This window comes from Schistocerca gregaria, chromosome 4, assembly GCF_023897955.1.
Source record: "Schistocerca gregaria isolate iqSchGreg1 chromosome 4, iqSchGreg1.2, whole genome shotgun sequence".
Taxonomy (NCBI): domain Eukaryota; kingdom Metazoa; phylum Arthropoda; class Insecta; order Orthoptera; family Acrididae; genus Schistocerca; species Schistocerca gregaria.
Window position 1 is genome coordinate 288648924 of NC_064923.1, and position 17569 is coordinate 288666492.

A 17569-nucleotide genomic window follows, 5' to 3' on the forward strand; every position below is an offset into this window, starting at 1 on the left:
CAGTCCTCACTGATTTGCCACCGAACACGCCTCGTCCCTCATGCCAAGAGGGTTCCAGAAAATAGCTCATCCTTCCTTCTCCTCCAATAACATCTCTCTATTTTATTGTGTGCAGAAAGACTGCTGTATCTGTTACAAAGATCTTGTACTCTTGAGTGGTCGAGTTATTCATCAGTGATCGCGATAGTATAAAACTGCCAGGTAGGGGCAAGAACGTGCAGTTTTACCTTCGGTATTAAAAATTTCGAATTAAACTCAGTCAAGCATCTGACTTCCAGGTGTAAGGGAGGTTCAGTTTAGCATCGTCTGGATAGAAAACTGAATCTTCTTGAATTATATTTCTATTTTCCTTCACATCTAAATATCTGATATTTCTATTTTCTTAGTGAATTCCTGCACAACACGACTTATCTTAGCCTTATTTCTGTGTATGTTAAATGACACCTGCTCGTCTTTTGTTGTAATCATTTCTTCCCCTTTTAAAAACATTCTGCAAACTACAGAAATTTTATAATATCACCTGCGACAACTTAAAGAATATACATTCTCATTCCCTTGCAGTTGACGACCGATGCCAGAGTTCTCCCTACTTCCTCATTATTGACTGAAGATTTCGTAATGAGATAGATTTCGATTATTATGAAGTAAATATATCATCTGATGTAAATATATCACCCGACTCTCGAGTCGGAAGTTTATCTGACTTTGAGAGTGACTGAATTATGCCTCATACTGGACAGTCCGTCATCCACAGGCATGAAATGTTCACCGCATCCAGTTGTACGACGCGCCATGTTTACGGGAAAGTGCGATGAGCATTCGGTCACTTTCTGGTGTGATAGAGCCTTGACTTGATCTCAAAATCAAATATGTTGATGGTTTATGCAGCTCCCTCTCGTATCTGTAAGGCAACAATGTTATGCTGTGAAATTCCCCTTGCACTTTGTAGGCCGAGGCGAAGATTTTAAATTACTGGGACAAAAACGTGCATAATACCTATTTCGTCAACGATACAAGCTTCTCCGACTCATGGAAAACTGAAGCAAGCATGAACACTGACGGTGAACAACACATCGGCATCTCGTGTCGTGACTGTCAAAGAGTAGAGAAACGGCTGATGGTGATACCAATTCCTCGTCATCGATGTCCACTGAACAAGCGAGCTGAACAGTCTACACTGTACACCACGAACGGCTGAAGTCAAAGTTTCTGCGCAAAGTACAGTATTCGACCCCCCTTTAAGGCATCATATTTCAGGTTAATTTTTAAGCGACCAGAAAGACATCAGAAATATTTCTTTTCCTTAACGAAGCAATCGACAAATTTAATTACAAAAAAGAATCAATCATAAACTGAATGAGATCATTAATAAGTACAAAATAATTCATTAACCTTTTTAGTTTTGTTAAGCGTGTATTGCACCACACGATGATCCTGTGAAGTTAGGCATATCGGCAGATGGCAGGAGGTGCCTTAGTTTCGTCACTGCACTGCCGCCGGACACGAGCTTTAGCAGAAGGCTGCCCCTTACTTCCATTCCCCAGCGAATAAATATTACTGCAGCCCAATCACATCCGTTCGTAAATATCGTGGTTGGTCTCGCAATTCGGTCAGCACTTTCTTCTTCATTTTACAATGTGCACTCTTCTTCATCCTTATAAGGAGTTTGCAGACCAGACGAGATACATAATGAGAAGGCCTTTTAACTGTATTTTCTGATACGACACCTAAAGAGAAAACAAATTTATGCTTGCTGAGGTGCTAGAAGTAAGGCGGAATAATGAATTTCGAACGGCAGATATTGCTGTAAATTCCTAGAATAGTAGGAACAACAGTCTGAAAGAACTTAAAATGGAATGAAAATCTCTTCTTATGCGCTCTAACTCCGACGGATCATTTCTTGTTACTAATTGTGGAGAACACAATATTATTTTTCACCCTGAACAGGCTACAAAATAACTGAGAGATTGAGTATCTGAAATATCTAGCTCTTCAGGTAATTTTTTCGTTTCTGTCATGGCTCCTTACACAAAGATGTCCAGATTAAGAATAAAATGCAACTCTCTCCTGTCGTCTCGTTACAAATGTTGCATGCAAGTTTTGATATTTAGCCAAGTCACTGCAAGCAGAAGGACAACACTAAGTTCTTGTTTGCTGAATACGAAACTGTGCTACTAAATAGCATAGTATTGTATAACACGCATTAATGTCAGTTTTTCAGTGGATAGATTATTATCTAATACGGAATACATCTCTCTCCCAGAACCAGAGGAATCTTCGCTTTCACTGATAAAAGACTGACACGACTACAATTCCGTCAGGAGTATCTGAATGTGATGCGAGTGGTATCAGATTTCAAGAATGGTGGCCCCATCCAATAAACTGTGCCTTTGGAATGACAACACATGTATTCGTAGTGGACTGCGTTTGGATGCTTATGGTCCTCAACAGGATGGACGCACCTCCATTTCAAGAAAAATACATCCTATATACATTTCTTGTGACGAGGATGCACAGTTCGGTCAAACAAATTATCTGCCTGGAAGTAAAACAGTGTATTGCGGAACTATCTGAGGTGCAATATTCCCACAGTATTTATGTTCATTATTTTTATGCAATCCATTCTCACAGTGGAGAATGAAATGATTCAGTTCTGTTAACCTTACCACTGATTCTTAGTCCAATACAGTAATTATTATACAAGGCAACATATATTTTATGTGTGCTTTACGACTTTGTATTTTACACGCTGCAGATTTTGGGTTGGAACTCCATTTAAGTGTTCATATTTGATAGTTGTTATTCGTGTGTTCTGATATATTATGAAGCAAAATAGTCTATAACAACAAGAGAAAGTAAGTGGTATATAGATGACTTACAGTGTACATCAGAAAAATTAAAACGACGATTTGAGACATTGACAGGTCGATTTCAATGGTGTGAAATCTCCATGTACATCGCTTGGTCTCTTAATTTCTATGGTTGCTATAGATTCTTTATTCCACAACACATCAGAAGATACGAATGACATCTAAGAAACAGTACAATAGGAAATTGGCATGTAACTTTAAACCTAGGTTGCGTAAAATAAGAAGCTGTATTCTTGTGTAATAATAGTGTAAACTGTAAAAAGCTATATTTGTGGACATATTTTATTTGTTATTTATGTGTCAATAGGTCATCTCAACTGTTGAAAAAAAGAGCACAGCACCATACTGTTCTCATCACCAGGCGGACAGTTTAGTTGCTTGAGCTACACCCAGAGTCTTATAAACAGCATATGAGTCAAGTTACACGACACTTGCGAAACTTAAATTAGAAACGTGAACGTTGACTTCGCCACGTCATAAGAGGCTGCGGTGCAGAGTCCACTGTTTTATACTGGTTGAAAATAATCCTAGGCATGATATATGATGGCACCATAACCACTTTCAAACAATGAAGAAAGACGAACTTTGTCCGGATCATTTCTTATGTTTATTCCTTTCCTTTCCTCTTGTTTTTTTTTTTTTTTTTTTTTTTTTTTTTTTTTTTTTTTTTTTTTTTTTTGGTAACACAATGCTTGCCTTTCTGAGGAGCTGTAATGCGCATCAATTAGATACGAATCTTACAGTGGCATGTAAGAAAGAGTGAACCAGTAATCCGAATAAGCATAAAAAGTGATACTGACGGTGGTGATTGTCTTTCTTGATGTGGTTCGTTGAGCCCGTAGTGTGTAATGAGGTGGCAATGAAGACCGGTCCGTGGAAGCGTCACATTAGGTATGTTAGGAAGTGAATATGGAGTGCACATCCAAACGATGAGTGAAGTATGGCAGGCAGAGGGCGTGGAGAGGACATACAAAAAATGAGTTAGGTATGGAGAGGACATACAAAAAATGAGTTAGGTATGGTAGCCAGACAATACGGACGTTAAGACGAAGGGTTAGGTGTGGTAGCCCGGAGATACAGAGAGGACATCCAAAAGTCAGAGGATATGGAGTGGACGTACGAACAATGAGTTATGTATGGCAGGCAGAGGATATGGAGAGGACATACAAACAACGAGGTATGGGTAGCCAGAGGATATGGAGAGGATATCCAAAGTATGAGTTATGGGGAGTGTATGGGGAGGCATGCAGACAACGATTTTGGTACGATAGCCAGAGGATACAAGCATCCAAACATGATTTAGGTATGGTGTCCAGAGCTTACGGAAAGGATATACAAACAATGGTTTAAGTATGGTAGCTAGAGAACATGAAGAGGGCATTCAGTGAGTTAGGTATGGTAGTCAGAGGAGAAGGATAGGTCATCCAAACAATCGTAGCCAGAGGATATGAAGATGAGATCCAAAAACTAAAGAATGGAGCCACTACATAAGTATTGAAGAGCACTCGATTGTTTCGGAAGAAGGTACTGTGTCGAGGGCGGGAGGTGCGCAGGCGACGCGGCGGCAGTGCAGGGCGGGGTGGGGGCGGCGGCCGGCCTAGCTGTGCAGCGAGCCGGTGCCGGCCTGCGAGTGCGCCAGCATCAGGATGTCCTTCTTCTCCTTGGGGAAGCGCAGCTCGCGGCCGGCGAGGCGCGCCGCGTCCAGCTCGCGCTCGGCCTGCCGCAGCTCGCGGCTCAGCGCGCCCGCGTTCTCCTGCTCGCGCGCGATCCAGTCCAGCGCCATCTGCGAGCGCATGTCGTCGTCCAGCGCGCGGTTCGAGTAGTGCGCCACCACCTCCTGCCGCGAGCACTGCCGCTCGCGCATCGCCTTCAGCGAGCCGTTCCAGTGCAGCAGCTGGAACACTGTCATCAGCTCCTGGAACTCCAGCATTGTGCGCCCCTTGTTCGTCTCCAGCATGAACCGGAAGGCGCCGATGCCAGTGTTGGGGTTGTCCGCCTCCTCTGGGTCACCCTGTACAGAAAAAAAAGGAGAGACATTCGTTACTACGTGTCCAGAAAAAAAAGCCGTTCAAATTGATACCATTTCAATTTTTTTTAAAAAAAAAGGGGGAATTATATTAGACATTTTATGAATCCAACATTGTTGAAGCTTTCGAAGCCACATGTTGCCATAACCTGGTGCTATGTGTCTCAGGATCTGTGTTGGTTGGTTGGTTGATTGATTTGGTGGGAGGGGACCAAACAGCGAGGTCATCGGTCCCATCGGATTAGGGAAGGATTGGGAAGGAAATCGGTCCTACTTCAAAAGAACCAGACCGGCATTTGCGTGAAGCGATTTAGGGAAATCCCGGAAAACCTAAATCAGGAAGGCCGGACGCGGGTTTGAATCGTCGTCCTCCCGAATGCGAGTCCAGTGTGCCAACCGTTGCGCCACCTCGCGCGGTACGATCTTCGTCCGACGAGGGGCGTTCAATAAGCTCAAATGGTTCAAATGGCTCGGAGCGAGCCTTGGAACTTTTTTCCCTCTGCTATTCAAATTGCTACCCTCATTCGCGTTTCGTCCGCTGTGTGTCACCTGATGGACCGTGTTAATGCGTAGTCTTACGCAGACGCACGGATAACGTCACAGCCCAGCATCCTGTGATCCACTTACTGGTGCGGGCGTGGAGGGGCCCCGTCTCTTTAGAAACTATGGGACTTAACATCTGAGGTCATCAGTCCCCTAGACATAGAACTACTTAAACCTAACTAACCTAAGGACATCACACACATCCATGTCCGAGCCAGGATTCGAAACTGCGGCCGTAGTGGTTGCGCGTTTACAGACTGAAGCGCCTAGAACCGCTCGGCCACACCGGCCAGCGTTCAATAAGTAACGCAACACATTTTTTTCTGAAAGTAAGTTTTTTTAATTCAGGAGCTCAATACATCATATTATTCTTCACTACAAAAACCTATTTTCCAACGTAATTCCCATTGAATGTGAGAGCCCTAGGCATGCATGCCCGCATGGTACCACTCTACTGGTCGACGTCAGAGCCAATACCTTGCTGTGTCGAAAACCTCATCACCCACGTACTGCGTCCCACGGAGTGCGTAATTCATTGGAACAACCAGATGGAAATCGGACGCTGCGAGATCCGGGCTGTAGGATGGATGAAGAAGTAGAGTCCAATGAAGTTTTGTGAGCTTCTCTCGGGTATGAAGACTTGAGTGAGGCCTTGCGTTATCATGCAGAAGGAGAATCTCGTTTTCATCATTGTACCGACAAACACGCGGAAGTCGTTTCTTCAGTTTCCTGAGGGTAACACATTAAACTTCAGACATGGTCGTTGCACCATAAGAAAGGGCAACAATAGAATAACCGCTTAACATTTCCAGAAGACAATCACCATGACTTTATCGGCTAAGGGTATGGTTTTGAAGGAGATGTTGTGAGGCACCACTGAATGGATTGCCGTTTTGTTTTTGGTTCTAAGTGAGAAGCCACGTTTCATCGCCTGTGATGATGTTTGACAAAAAATTGTTAGGATGCTCCTTTGTTGCTCTTTATGGGTTCCCGCTAGACGGTAAGGAAGGCAGAGGACACAAGGCCTTTGAGTGCCACAACTGTTGGATGAGTGTGTCAGGACTACCAACAGATATCCTGTTGAGCAGCGATGTGTTTGACTGTGATCTGTCGATCACCTCTAATGAGAGTGTCCACACGTTCCAACATTACAGGAGAGACAGCTTTGTGCGACTAGCTGGCATGCGGGAGATCGGAAAAGTTTGCGCGACCCTGTTGCGATGATGACAGACTCCTCGCCCAATGACTCCCCATGCTTCTGTTCACTGCCACGTCTCCGCTGCAAGCGTCTATAACTACTGCGATGCTCTGGTTTTCCGCCAAAAGAAACTCAATGGCAGCTCTCTGCTTCGGACGCACCTCTGATACAAATACCACTTTGAAGGCTACGTATAGCATCGCCACCCATCGGAACTTCATGAAGTGGTTGAAGCGGGAATCGCAATTGGACGCAAAAAAGTGTCGAATTATTTACTGAACGCCCCTCGTGATTTTTCAAGCGTTTCGGCAACATGAAATGCTAGCATTGTCAAAGTTTCACCCTCCAGCGCGCCGCCAGCTGTGAAGTGTGAACCTTCGACAACGTTAGCCACACGAGTTGGTGATATGCCTGAAAAATCATTAAATAAACGTCGGCCAAGTATCTTGAGTCACAATCTAAAACAATACGTCAGTTATTGTGTAGCAGATGTGTCTAATAATTACCTCTCAGAAGCAAATGGAAAATCTGTTATGGAATTTCAGAAGAGAAAGCGAAACATTACACTGAAGAAGCACTACAAAGTAAATTTAGTCAAATGAAACTTCTCACACATCCCTGTCCAGAATAAAGGAAATCATCATCACCCTCAAGACTAGAAGTTCATAAGGAGTTCATGTACTATGTGACCAAAAGTATCCGGACACCTAGCTAAAATGAGCTACAAGTTCGTGGCGACCTCCATCGGTAATGCTGGAATTGAACATAGTGTTGGCCCACCCTTAGCCTTGATGACAGCTTCCATTCTCGCAGGCATACGTTCAATCAGGTGCTGGAATGTTTCTTAGGGAATGGCAGTCCATTCTTCACGGAGTGATATCGGTGTCGGTCGGTGAGGTCTGGCACGAAGTCGGCGTTCCAAAACATCCCAAAGGTGTTCCATAGGATTCAAGTCAAGATTCTGTGTAGGCAAGTCCATTACAGGGATGTTTTTGTCGTGTAACCACTCCGCAACAGGCCGTGCATTGTGAACAGGTGCTCGATGCTGTTGGAAGATGCAATTTCCATCCCAGAATTTCTCTTCAGCAGTGGGAAGCAATAAGGTGCTCAAAACATCAATTTAAGCCTGTGCTGTGATAGTGCCACGCAAAACAACAAGGGGTGCAAGCCTCTCCATGAGAAACACGACCACACCATAACACCACAGCCTCCGAATTTTACTGTTGGTACTACACAAGCTGGCAGATGACGTTCACCGGGCATTCGCCATACCCACACGCTGCCATCGGAATGCTACACTGTCTACCATGATTCGTCTCTCCACACAACGTTTTGCCACTGTTCAATCGTCCAATGTTTACGCTCCTTACAGCAAGCGAGGCGTCGTTTGGCATTTACCGGCGTGATGTATGGCTTATGAGCAGCCGCTCGACTATGAAATCCTGCCTAATTGTCATAGTATTTGCAGTGGATTCTGGTGCAGTTTGAAATTCCTGTGTGATGGTCTGGATAGATGTCTGCCTATTACACATGACGACCCTCTTCAACTGTCGGCGGTCTCTGTCAGTCAACAGACGAGGTCGGGCTATTTGCTTTTGTGCTGTACGTGTCCCTTCACGTTTCCACTTCACTATCGCATCCGAAACAGTGGACCAACGTATGTTTAGGAGTGTGGAAATCTCGCGTATGAAGCATGTGACACACAATCACCTGACAATGTTCGAACTCCGTGAGTTCTCCAGAGCGCCCCATTCTGCTCTCTCACAATGTCTAATGACTACTGAGGTCGTTGATATGGGCTACCTGGCAGTAGGTGGCAGCACAATGCACCTATTTTGAAAAAGATATGTTTTTCGGGGGGTGTCCGGATACTTTTGATCACATAGTGTATCTCCAATAAGACACTAAATAGTTGGGGTCTTACAATAAGTAATACGGTAAGTTACATTTGATACAAATAGTTACTTCTGAGTATTTTACCAGTCACATTAAAATAGGCTCTTGTTATTTATTTATGCACTTATTTCACTTGACGAGATTGGAGCCATCAGGCTCTGGTTACAAACACGGGGAGGACGTCTGAACACTGAGACAGATATGGTTGTCACAGTGTTGGAAAGGACATACAAACAATGAATTTGGTATGTTAACCAGACGATACAGACATCTAATCAGATGTCCTTAGTAAGTTAAAGTTACAATATTTTACTATATAATAATAATAATAATAATAATAATCTTTAAAATACTAGAGGAGTTCAGTGCGAATGATATAACTTCCTGGCAGATTAAAACTGTGTGCACACAGTTATAATCTGCCGGGAAGGTTCACATCAGCGCACACTTCGCTGCAGAGCGAAAATTTCATGCTGGAAGAAATATAATTTGGCAAACACTTATAAACACAAAATCTAATGCTAAACTTTCAGCAGAGCTTTCAAGATGCGAACAGATGCTAGACAAGGAGATGTCTTGTCCGCTATTAAATTCAGTTGTTTGCTGGGAAAGATGATCCGAAAATATGGAGTAAATGACTGAATGCAAAGTGGCTGCAAAAACAAGAATTTTATAATTCAGTGTTCACGATTTGCCGATGAACTTGCAATGCTGTCCGTAGATATAGCAACGACAACAAGAAAAATTATCATTTTGAAAAGAACAGCAGGAAAAGGAAACAAATATTCAAATGTCATACGCAGAAAGAGTATACAGGGTTATATTATTCTTGAAGCCATTCTGTTTGTTACTATGACCAGTTTCTACAGACTGACGCTGTCATCTTTGTAACATTATTAGTTGCACACGCTTGTTACAATGTCACACACATGTAGTATACAGGGTGTTTCAGGACCTCAGTGACAAACTTTCAAGAACGACAGGTCACAAAAAGAGGATCCTTTTTTAATAACGAATATATAGATTGATGAGCCAGACATCATAAGCACCTGCTTAATAGCTTATCTGTTCGCCTTTGCAACAAAATACATCACAGATTCGACAGTCTGTTGGTAGGTTTGCTGAGGTACGTGGCATTAGATGTGTATGCACAGATCATCTAATTTGCGTAAATAACGGACTGCTGATCTGCATCAGCCGTGTTGGCGCCCCGTAGTGACCCAGATGGGTTCCATAGGATTTACATAAGCGAAATTAATCGCCGAGACATCAACGTTGAGTTCACTATAATGCTCCTCGAACCACTGTAGCACGGTTCTCGCTCCGAGAAACGGACAATTATACTGCTGAAAGATCACATCGCGGCCGGGAAAGACATCAAACATGAAGGGGTTGGCAGCTGTCAGTGTGTCTTCAATTACAACCGCAGGTCCCATGCAAACGCAGGAGAATGTCTCCCATAGCATAATACTGCTCCCACCAGCCTGCATCTGTGACGCGATGCACGTTTCTAGCTGCCGTTTACCTCGATGACGGCGTTTGGTGGAAACGACTATCGACCTTGCAACAATGTGATTCTCCCGATGAGACGATACGTTTTTATTGATCGACGGTCGAATCCCGATGGTCCCATGCCAATCGTAACTGACGATATTATTGGATCAACATGTGAACACACGGAGGTGGATTGCTGCGGAGCTACATGTTCAACAATGTACCATGAACGGTGTGCTTCAAAACACTTGTGCGTGCTCCAGCATTGGGCTCTTCGGCAGAGGTGTCACAGATCACCATCTATTCTTTACAGAGCAGACAAGCCTCCGAATCCCACGTTCCGTGAAGAGTCGTGGAAGTCCAACCTTTTAGAGCCTAGTGATACTTTCACTGTCCTTATACTTCTTTTCCCGTAGATGCTCACGACAGTAACACGTGAACATTCGACCACCTTCGCCGTTTTCGAAATACTCATTCACACATTCTGCTTAATAATAATCTTCCCTTTGTCAAAAGCCGCTTATCTCTATGGATTTCTCCATTTGAAGCCCATATCTTCGCTTGGGTGATCCCCCGTCCATGTCTGCTCCGCTTACATACTTTCGCTGTCGCGTCACGCAGCCGCAACTCACCGAGTGAGGTGGCGCAGTGGCTAGCACACTGGACTCGCATTCAGGAGGACGACGGTTCAATCCCACGTCCGGCCATCCTGATTTAGGTTTTCCGTGATTTCCCTAAATTGCTCCAGGAAAACGCCTGGATGGTCCCTTAAAGGGCACGGCCGACTTCCTTCCCCATTGTTCCCTAATCCGATGAGACCCAAACAACCCAACCAACCCGCAACTCCACCAGGCGGCATTAGACGTCGCAGTGGGCAGTGGTCATAATGTCTTGGCTTTGCAGTGTACCTTAAACGCATTCTTATGATTGTAATGATGAACAACCGCAATTGGACAAAAATTACAGTTTATTATAATAAGGCACGTTCTGACAGTAAATTACATGAATGGTCCAAAAAATCCATCGTGTGCCTTAGTGCATGCTGCACACCTTCGTATCAATGCCCGTTCAACTCTGGAGAGTAGGTCAGGATTATGGAGGATTTGGCGATTTGCATCTGTGATTCGGGCTATCAGCTCAGCTGTAGTGACAACTGGAGTAACGTTTAACCATGCTCTTGACATGTACCCAAAGAAAGAAAGTATCAGATTAGGCGGACGCTCTAGTCACGCAAGAGGTCCTCCTCGCCCTACACAATGTTCCTAAAATGTACAGTTAGCTGCGCTCGCGCATCAAAAATTAAGTGTACTGGAGCTCCATGAAGCTCAAACCAGACGCCTCTGCTCACAGCAAACGGTAGATTGTTCAGCAACTCCGGAAATGTGGTCTGTCGGAATTCTAAATAGATTGCTGCTGTTAACGTAGGTGGCAGAATTACAGGTCCTAGAAAATGATTGGCCACAATTAACACCCAAATGTTTACGCAGAAACTTCGGTGGTGCGAGGTAACAGCAACCGCATGCAGGTTATCATAGTTACAGATGCGACCCTGCTGTTAAAATACCCATCAAGTGTACAGAAGGCCTCGTCTGCAAATAAAACATTTCTAAGGAAAGCAACATCATCCACTCTTTGCTGTACGAACCACTGCACAAACTGCACACGATGTGGGTAGTCGGCTGGTCCTAAAACCTGCACCTTTCACTAAGACAGGACAGACAGCAAACATAGGAATAAATGAAGAAAATTCTAATAAAAGTACTGGGGGCTTCGTCGTTAATCCGCAAGGCGGACTCAATAGAGGGCAGGCTCGCTTCCTGAATCCCGACAGTGCAGTCACAGTTCCTCAAAGAACTGTGACTGACGCCCGAACAACAGGAACTTATATGGATTTACAATAGAAAATAGCGCATTGAGAATGGCTTGCTACTAGCCTAAATCTGGATTTGCGTGATAAAATCTATAAAGGGCAACTGATTGCTGCACTCTGTAATTTATGTCACATAACGGTCGCTGAGTGCACCCACTTTCCGAATGGAAACCAACCTGACTCCCCACACAGTTGGCTGGCTCTGTTGGTAGACTTACTGGGACTGCGCACAAAACTTTCTTGTATCCGTCAGACATCATCCTCTGACACACGCTGTGGGCCTGTGCTTTTTCCTTAGCACACACTCCCAATCACTTTAAATTACTTAATCCAACGGCTAATGCTTTTGCGAGTTGTTGGTTGATTACTGAATTTTGTAAGAAATGCAGGCTGCACTGCAATTTGCGACTCTTTTCGCGAACTCAAGAACGCAGAAAATCTTGTGCTCCACAGTCACTATCTTACTGACAGCTGACAGTGAAACGGAATGACGGCCCTATTGCTGCGCGAATTCTACAGGCAGCTTCTGAAACCGTCACCGCCCGCCCACCAAAAACTTTGAAACTTTCTCTTTTCATTGGTATAAAGCGTGTTCATTTTGAATTTGTACTTGAATACACACGATTTTTCGAAAATGGGTCCAGAATTTGGAATAACTGACCACTAGATGTCATGCGAGGCGTACCCACCGCTATAAGAAAAGAGACGGACAGCATTGCGCTTACAGCAGGGAGCCAGTAATAGGGAATGGGTCGGTTAGGAGAGCTCATTGACTCCGAACGTGGGCTAATCACTGGATGTCACCTGACTGACAGATCCACCAGGAACACTTCAACCCTTCTAAAGCTGCCCAAGTCGACTATTGGTGACGTTGTTTTGCAGTAGAAATGGGAAGCAACAACCACAAGTACACCAAGACCAGGAACACCTTGGAAAAGGACCGTGTAGCATTGGGGAGAGTGGTTACAAGAAATCACATGAAATCGGCAGAGTTCCAAAGTGTCCTAGTCTTTCGAGACGGCATACATGAATAAAACTTCCTCGGTTTTCAAACCGCGTCATTTCGAATAAAATCCTCGAGCTTTCGATGACCATCTCTTCCATCGTCGTCAGGAGTTCACTGAGTCCCGGGGCTGCTACGGTTTTTCGCTTATATAGGCATGATGACATCAGCAGCAGCCAATCAGATAGACCCAATGTGACGCGCGCGTAAGTCGATCCGTGCAGCCAGCGGAGCACCAATGAAGTCAGGCGGCGCCAAGGATAGGCTCCACGTTTGTAATTTCCGCTCCCGCGTCGCGCATCTGTCTCTGCTTTCTTTCGATGGGCAACGCCCGCCCCCATGCCGTGGTGAGTGTGTACCCCTGGTCTCTATTGTAATTGTTGTTGTTCATACGAAAAATGGTTCAAATGGCTCTGAGCACTATGGGACTCAACTGCTGAGGTCATAAGTCCCCTAGAACTTAGAACTACTTAAACCTAACTAACCTAAGAACGTCGCACACATCCATGCCCGAGGCAGGATTCGAACCTGCGACCGTAGCGCTCACGCGGTTCCGGACTGAAGCGCCTAGAACTGCACGGCCACGCCGGCCGGTGTTCATACGAATCTCGGCAGCTTCCTTTATAACGGAGTCCCAATATGTAGATGCATGAGCCAAGACTTTTGTATTTTCGAACTATATTTTATGTCCGTTTTCTACGCAATGCTCCGCTATGGTCGACTTGTCAAGCTCCCTCTGTTTTATATGGCGCTTGTGCTCAGTACAACGGTTTGCGACCGTGCGAAATGTGTGTCCGGTACACATGCTGCCACATTCACAGGGTACACCACACACGCCGGAAACGCAAAGAGCAATGTCGTGGTTAACAGGGCGCAACCTATCTCGTATCTTGGGGGCGGGCCGGAACGCTGGTCTTAGCCCATGTTTCTGCAGCAGACGTCCTAACTTGCTGTTAGTTGCTCCACAGTATGGCAGGAATGCACTCCGTTTGGCCTCTTCTACTGACTCACTAGGTCTCTTTCGTCGACGGCCCTTGAAAGCGTTTGCGATGTCTCTTTTGCTGTATAAGTTTTCCCTGAAAACACGTTTTAAGTTCTGCAATTTAGACTGTAGGTGGTCGTCATCAGAGATAATCTTGGCTGTATGAACTAACGTGTTCAGGATCGCTTTCTTGTGTACAGGTTGGTCGGAACTATTGGCATTCAAGTACCGATCAGCGTGTGTTGGTTTGCGGTACACTGAATGACCAAGCTGGCCTCCTGCCTTCCGCTCAACCAAAACATCCAAGAATCGTAGCTTGTCCTGCTTCTTCATCTCGACAGTAAATTTAATGTTGGGATGGAAACCATTCATGTGATCGACGAAATGCTGTAGCGTATCTTCACCATGAGGCCATTTGAGGAAGATGTCATCAACGCATCGTAGAAAGCAAGACGGCCGTTATGTCGCAGTTTGTAGAGCCTGCACCTCAAAGTGCTCCATGAGGAAATTTGCGACTGCTGGAGACAGTGGTGATCCCATGGCTGTGCCGTCCGTCATCTTATAATATTCATAGCAGTACAAGAAGTACGTTGTCGTTGAGACGTGACGGAACAACTTAATGATTCCAGATGGAAAATGTTCGGCCAAAAAATCCAATCTTGTATTGGCACCCTAATGAAAAGTGACACAACGTCCAGGCTAACCATTAGGCCCAAAGTGCTACCAGCAGTCCAGTTAGGACAACAACTGTGCATAAGGAGTTAGACATGGTACAATGGCCGAGAATCACCTATAAGTTAAACTTCTCTATAGTCAGTGCTAAGCAATGCTCGATCACATTATACCCTGTAGTAATCGGATGGAAGGGTTTGGGTTTGGCGAATGCCTGGAGAACGTTACCTGCCATCACTTATAGAGGCAACAGTGACGTACAGGGGAGATGGTGTTACCGGCGTGTTTCACGTGTTTTGGTCTGGTTCCCTGGGCTCAAGAAAGGTATGAACACATTTTGCAGCATTTTGAACTGCGTACAGTAGAGGATCAGCTTGGAAACAATGCTTATTTGAATCAGTATGACAACACTCCGCTCTGTAAAGGAGCGTCTGTATGAAATGTATTGACCCGCCCATATCCCCGGCAAGAAAATAATTTAGCACCTTCAGGATGAGTTAGAGCTTAGACTTCTGACCAGATCCCAGCGTCCAACAACACTACCTTCTCTTATTTCGGCTCTTGAGAAAGAGAGAGCTGCCATTTCTCCACAGACATTCAGACACCTCGCTGAAAATGTCCTCACCGGAATTGAAGCTGTCAAAGCCAAAGGGTGTTACTGTCCACCAATAAGTGTCCGGTTATTCTCGGTCATACTGGCTATGTTTGTGAACCGTGACTGTGTGGCATAATTATTTATTTATTTCTAATTTATGCAACCAGTCACTTTTTTTATTTTATGTTTAATCTAACATAATACAACGCGTTTGGAACATGTTCTGTTCATCTTCAGACGTTTATACATACATACATAGATACAAAGAAATATTACTTAAAAATAAACACTCTTAAACTAGATTAATCTAGAACCCTTTATCCACTGTTTGTTACTGTAGCGGCTGGTGTGGCATTTGGGGGGGGGGGGGGGGGGGGAAGGGGGCAGTGGATGGCTAGAATTCGAAGTCAGTGATGTCTTCTGCTGGTTTTCTTCCTTGTGGTTGACTATGTGTGATATCACAGCCTGTATAGGATTGCAGTAACTGATGCAAATCTATCTGCCTCCTCCACCCCCCCCCCCCCCCCTCCCCAAATGCCACACCAGCCGCTACAGTAACAAACAGTGGACAAAGAGTTCTAGATTAATCTAGTTCAAGACTACTTATTTTTAAGTAACATTTCTCTGTATGTATGTATGTATAAACACCTGAAGATGAACAGAACATGTTCGAAAGGCGTTGTATTATGATAGATTAAACATAAAATAAAAAAGTGACTGGTAGCATGAATTAGAAATAAATAAATAATTTTCCGGTTGCTTTTGATCAGATTTTATAACTGTCATAAAATATAACGATCTTTTCGTTCAGTTTACATTTAGTGTGCATATTTTCGCGAGCACTACGAACCTAGCGTTTAACCGCAGATGATCCAGAACGTAATCTTCCAGTAACACCTCCATCTGATGATGAGCTTGCAATGGTTCGAAAACAACTTAAGATCGTAACAATCTCAAAAAGTGACTGGTTTCAAATTGTACCTACACAGACCGCCATTTTAAATCATAGCTGTAGTTCTTCATCCACATTGGTTACAACGAGTCGGCTACTCTAGCTTTCCAGAGTCACTGTCACATGTCACCACCTTTTTTCATTCTCTTTGGCCTGCTAGACTTACCAGAATCCGCTGCCACATCTCCATTCCGCCACTATTCTCTGTCGACGACGACAGACCACATTCTCTGTCCCTAAGTGTGGGAGCGAGCACAGAGCGAGCAACTGATTCTCTGCAAAGGTCAGGCGGTTTTACGAGACACCAGCGCGTGTCTCGTGGCGACGTCTTTATTCCAGCGAGTGCTCCACGCCGCGCTGCGCATGAATTATACCGGTTGAGGCTGCGAGGCTTCACGATGGCCATGTTTCCATTGCGACTGTCGTGTTCCGTAACAAAAATTAATGCTGATGGTCTGCGAACATGGATTTACTATTCGCTTTTCTCAACAGTTTGTACACAACGTCAAAACTTGCAGCCAACCATTACTGCGTGAAAAGTGAGGCAGGAGTGTAGTCGTTTTACGAGCTTTCTTCTTATTGCGTGTTCTTGAATAAATTCTGCCTGAAGATGCTTAGCCACAGCCTGGAACGCAGGGTTTGCAGCCGAAGCATGACCTGCAGCAGGGACACATATCTTTGGAGTGCAGGAGACGCAGTAAAACAGCGAAAAGCGAAGCCTACGCAAGTACAACATTTATAGCGGCCTGTTACTGGTGTGTGCATGACAGTGGGAAATTGTGCTCACGCACGCGTTAATTGCCATAGCTGCGCGCTGCCTAGGCAGAAGCATGCACTGTGGAGGGTTTGCGCCGGCGCAAAGACGAGAGCATTGTCCGTAACTTTCAACACATATAACATCATTCTCCGGTTATTTCTTTGATACAGTGGTTCCCTGTTTGCCTAGCGTTTTATTGATATGACATATTTTAACCGCAACATTCACGCCGTCAGTTTTCTTTTCGCTGTACCTGTCCAACGCCACCGAGCGACGTGGAGCGGAGCTAAGACACTGGGGTCGCACTCTGGAGGACAGTGGTTCAAATCCCCATCTGGCCATCCAGATTTAGATTGCCTTGATAGTTACGATCGACTCCTTCCCAAATCCAAGATTGTGTTCCGTCTCTAATGACCCCTAGACGTCGTCGAAATGTTAACCTTAAGCTTCCTAACTTTTTCCCAGTGCCTGAGTAAACAAATAGTAAACTTTTGGGTGAATTTCGCTGATGTAGGCCTTCTTCTCAGCGAAAAACAAAAATCTTTGGTGAATATTCTATATGTCTATGCACGATGATTCAGCTGCTCGTGCTGATGTCCTTTTAAGTAACCGGCAATGTTACATTTGGCCTGCAAAAACCACGGCCGAGATTTTCGCATTTTGCCGCTCGCTACGTGCAAACTATTAATACTACAGAAAGAACGAACAAGA

General features: G+C 44.7%; 1 protein-coding gene across 1 annotated transcript in view; it reads right to left on the reverse strand.

Moving 5' to 3' along the window:
* Positions 1-371: 371 nt before the first annotated feature.
* LOC126365980 (protein limb expression 1 homolog) overlaps positions 372-17569 on the reverse strand; it is a 298994-nt gene continuing 281796 nt past the window's right edge. Inside the window, exon 4 of the mRNA XM_050008787.1 lies at positions 372-4881. Coding sequence (XP_049864744.1) covers positions 4468-4881 — 414 coding nt within the window. The 3' untranslated portion in view covers positions 372-4467. The remainder of the gene's footprint in view (positions 4882-17569) is intronic.